At 40.2% G+C, this 4609-nt stretch overlaps 1 protein-coding gene across 1 annotated transcript in view; it reads left to right on the top strand.

The window, feature by feature from the left end:
• TBC1D8B (TBC1 domain family, member 8B (with GRAM domain)) overlaps window positions 1-451 on the top strand; it is a 25314-nt gene extending 24863 nt beyond the window's left edge. Inside the window, 1 exon segment of the mRNA XM_009997211.1 lies at window positions 1-451. This exon segment is cut by the window's left edge and continues 17 nt beyond it. Coding sequence (XP_009995513.1) covers window positions 1-288 — 288 coding nt within the window. The 3' untranslated portion in view covers window positions 289-451.
• Window positions 452-4609: the final 4158 nt, after the last annotated feature.

Genomic DNA, 4609 nt, shown 5'->3' with positions numbered 1-4609 from the left:
AGAAGACTGCAGATTCCCACATCAGCAGTCAAAGGGGCAGTTGCCACAATGGAAGTCCCTGCTGGAATCCCCAGACAAGGGCAGGAGGAAAGCAGCTCGGAGCAAACAGAAGGCAGTGGAGCACAGAGTTTGAGAGGCAGCCATGAGTGGTCTTTTGCCTTTGAACAGATATTGGCGTCCTTATTGAATGAGCCAGCCTTGGTGAGGTTTTTTGAGAAACCTCATGACATAAAAGTTAAAATAGAGAGTGCTAAAACTTTGCAACTTAAAGCAAGAACTAGAATGTAATTTTCTTTACCTTTGGCTCTGAATTAACCACATAAACACTTAAAAATGAAGGCTTTTACTACGGAAATTGAGTCTAGTGTTTACATAGGGAAAGGAGTTTGAAGAGTTAGTTTTTAATATCAGATTACTTGTATGTAATGTAAATAAGAGTAGTTAGAAGCACAATCACTTTCTTGCATTGGTCATAAGTTTCACATTAAAAAAAAGGAAAGAACTGAGTAATAAACTGTCTTTACCATGTTATTAAAATATGCAACATTGCTTGGAAATACTGGATGTGACCTATTTCAAACCAGTCTGAATGCCAGCTGTTTGAGTGTGTGCTCTCCAGGCTCATTTCCATTACTGTGAAAAAAAAAATGACTTCCAACCAATTTCACTTAAAAGGGGTATTGACAGCTTAGAGGTTGTCTTCCAGGTTAGTTTAATTAGTTATTTCCAAATTTACGTCACATGGAGTCAAAGCAGGGTGAAGATGAAGAATAGAGGCTCTGGTAGGTACAAGGGCATGAAAAGAAAGTTGCTCTGCTCTTATTTCCTCTGCTTTGTTGTTACCAGAATTACTTATTTTGTTCTCCCCCATACTCTCAGGTATTAATGTTTTATATATAATGTTTATAAAGTTTTATTGAATGAACAGTTACTCCAGAAACTATATCATATATGTGAGAAATGAGGAAGCTTTTTTTGAAAAGCTGTCACAGAATAGACTTGATACACTATAATGATGCTTTGTATTTTTATGCATAGCATATAAAAAAATAATGTATCCATTCATATGGATCTGTTTCTGAGGCAAAGTAGGGCAACACTGTGTTACTTTTAAAAATGCATTTACTCATTGTTTTCCTAATGTTGTTTTAGAAATATGAAGCAGATGATAGTGTTCCAGTCCAGGACATACTCAGATAAGAGTCACAGAGTTAATAATTCTTCTGCAAATAGCTCTGCTGAAATTTAATGGAGCCTCATAAAAATAAATGTGGGTGCCCAACCAAAAAGCTTTTCTAGGTTTATGACAGATATTGTTAATTTCAAGAAGTAGTCAAAGCCATGAGCTATTTGCTAAGCAAGGTAGCACAGCATAAAACTCTGTAGTTTTGGGGTTTTTTTGGTTGAGAGCCAAGATGTTAAGATCCAAGTACAGAAGAAACCTATATAGCTTTGTGACAGTACCTGGGCTAGTTATACAAAAACTGAGCACCTTAAAAAAAAAAATAAAAATACCATTTTCTGTTAATCCAAGAGACTGCAGAGCCAGTCCCAGATAGTAGCTCTTGTCAGCTATCATAGCTATGTATAAAACAGAGAATACCAGATATATATAAATAGAGTTTAAATGAGAAGGACAACTAGTCTAAAGCTACACTAGGGGAGGTTTAGGCTGGACAGTAGGAAAAATTGTTTTTTGCTAGTGGCAAAGTATCCACTGGGCCAGAGACCCCCATGCCATACAGCTTTCTGGGCATCTGAAGGCCTTGGTGATGCAAAGATGACCCCAGCCTCACCTCACATTGCATTAAAAGTGAGCACACTTCTGCTGCATGAGGGCAGCTCCAGGAGCTGGGAATGAAGCAGAAGTGCAGGGAAGGAGGCTGGTGGCCACAGAGCATCTGACCCAGAATTACTCAGCTACTTCCCAAAGGGGGACTTTCCATTCAGATTGTAACTTAGAAGTGTTTATAAGTGTTTTTGAACTTTGAACAGTTCATTCACGAACAGGAAGCAATGTGGTTAAATGAGTGAGAACTGAGGTGTCATTTCACATTTCTGTGTGGTGGTTGTTGCTTTTTTTTTTTGTTTGTTTTCCTGTAAAAAGTTTCATGAAGGTACCAGTCTCTCCATTTTTTGTTCAGTTGTAGGAAATAAAATGAATGTGCATTATTCAGTAAAGAATAGACAGTTGTGGGTAGGATATAGCTTGCTACAACTAGAGATGCTGGTAATTAATTTTTCAAATTGCACTACCTGCTGCAGTGTCACCAGTGTGAGTTGGCACTTATGCCCTGCTTATTTACCCTGAGACATTCTCAGGGGCTGTTACTGCACAGCCCTGAAGTCTCAATGCCTTTATAATCACTAGCCTTGGGGGGTGGCCAGCAGAGCTGCCATGGTCCCTCAGTCTTGTGTGCTGCTCCTGGAGCCTGTCACCAGTCCCTGTGCTCCAGGTGAACAGTGGCAGCTCTGACCACCATGAGGGTCTGGATGCTGGACATCTTTGTGTGCCCAGTTCAGGGCTTGGACACCCCAGGCGAGGGAAGTGCTCAGCTAATAGTAATAAAAATACAGACCTGTTCCATGATGAGGGAGAACTGCTTGTAATTGAACTGGAAGCATTTCCCAGGACATGGAAATGGGCCCTGCCATGTGATTCAGAAAAAGCACTCTCATTCCTAAAACAAGCTACTTGTTCATCAAGCTACTGGTTAGATAACAACATCTTTTTTAGAAGAGTTTGCTACCAGAGTGACTAAGAAACAGCTGTGTGTTGATTTTACCGGAAGTTTCTCATACAGTTGTACCATACAAGGCTCTTGATTGAGATTACAGTTGTTATCCAGACTAAAACACAAAGAAATATTCCAGTTTGTTTCCAGAAAAGTAGGCTGGTTTCTCTTTTTTGCTACAGCTTTGTCACTTTACCAAGAAGGCAACACGTTTGTGTTGGCAGGTTGGCTTTTTCTACAATGTGTTGTATACAGAACTACTGTAAGACAAACAGGGTGTTGAATAAAAATTTGTTTCGCTTAGGGAAAAAACAAATAATCTGTGTTTGAGGCACTATTATTTCTCTTGATGGACTATTTCAGACTTTCCTTCATGGGCATCAATCATGCTAAAGCCATGTTTCATCAGTGCTTTCCAAAGGGAGGCCCAAGCCAAAAAAACCAAGTGCCTCAGAAGCAGAGGGAAAAAAATGGAAGAGGAGACCCAGATTTTGAAGCCTGGGACCAGTTTAGCTTTGCCTGCAGCCTGAGCAAGTTAGCCCAGGAAGAATAACATCCCAAATAAAACATACACAGTGTGCAGACACATCTACACTGACCTGATGTCTTCTCCTTTCTGATTCATGCATTGCCCCCACTGCTTCTGGGATTGGTCATGGAAATGCCAGTTGCCTTCTTGGGCCCCATCCCTTCAGCTGCTCATACACATCGACACCTGACAGCTGCTGCTCTTGGAGCAGATTTTGATTCCCAGTGGACACATATCACCCAGGGAATAAAAGCAGCTTATGTTGTGTAAGAGGTCTTACAAGTGTTCTTTTTATTTCTTTTTTGTTTGTTTTAAAATACTATGTACAATCTGTTTAAAGCTTTTCAAAATGCACAGACTCCCATTCAGTGGAACAGTGCAGGGACATATAGATTCAAGACAAGAATAAAATCTTTACTGTTCATCTTCATAAGACACTTCCTTTTTCCATTACAAAATACTTTTAAGAATAGTAACATTTATAAATGTATCTATATTTAACATCATATAAAATAAACAAAGATTTATACTCAATGCTAAGTTTTTTGGGTCTTTTTTTTCAACATGGAATATATACAACATATACAGTAACTTTTCACTGTGTTTGTCAAACCAGCCTGATTATACCCACCAGGCTTTAGCTTATATGTACAAATATGCTAAAAGTGCAAGACCTTATTAAAGCTGCCTGTGTTTTCCGAGGTCTGGAATTGTGTGGCCTGTATCTATATTTATTGATAGACATACACATACATACATATGCATGTATATTAAAAACACATATATCTGTATATCTATATATAGAGAGAGATATAGTATATAGGTGCTTGTGTACCATAAAACCTTGGAATATTAGTGACTAGTAAGTCGACACCAACACTGGAGCCCAACCCAACACAGGTGACGTCGGTCACGTTCCCACTCTCTGCTGTCACCAACAAAATCACTTAAGCACCTGAGAGGATGTGAACCAAACCTACCAGCAACCTTCAATTCCAGACGGGTCCAAAAAACACAGGTCATAGCTAACATCGAGGTAAACAAATAAAAAATCAACCTGAATAAAGAGCTTTACTTTTTTTTGTTTGTTTTTTTTTTTTTCTCTTTTTTTTTGAGAGTGAGGGATAACTTAAAGCAAAACTCCCACAGCCCTGACTCAGCCTTCTCCCAGCTGGGAGGCAGGCTGAGCAGGGGCCAACCAAGCCCCAAGAAGGGACTGTGGGATTTTGTCCTTTGGAGCACATCTGGAAAACACAGCTCTACCCGCGGGGCAGCGCTGGGGACCGTGCAACCACCCACCCCCCCCCCACAGCACCGGGCCCGGGCGGGGGGGGGGAGGGGGAGC

The sequence above is a fragment of the Chaetura pelagica genome, unplaced genomic scaffold (assembly GCF_000747805.2).
Source record: "Chaetura pelagica isolate M959 unplaced genomic scaffold, ChaPel_1.0 scaffold344, whole genome shotgun sequence".
NCBI classification, from domain to species: domain Eukaryota; kingdom Metazoa; phylum Chordata; class Aves; order Apodiformes; family Apodidae; genus Chaetura; species Chaetura pelagica.
The sequence above is the reverse complement of the archived record's forward strand: the minus strand, read 5'-3'. Positions and strand labels throughout refer to the sequence as shown.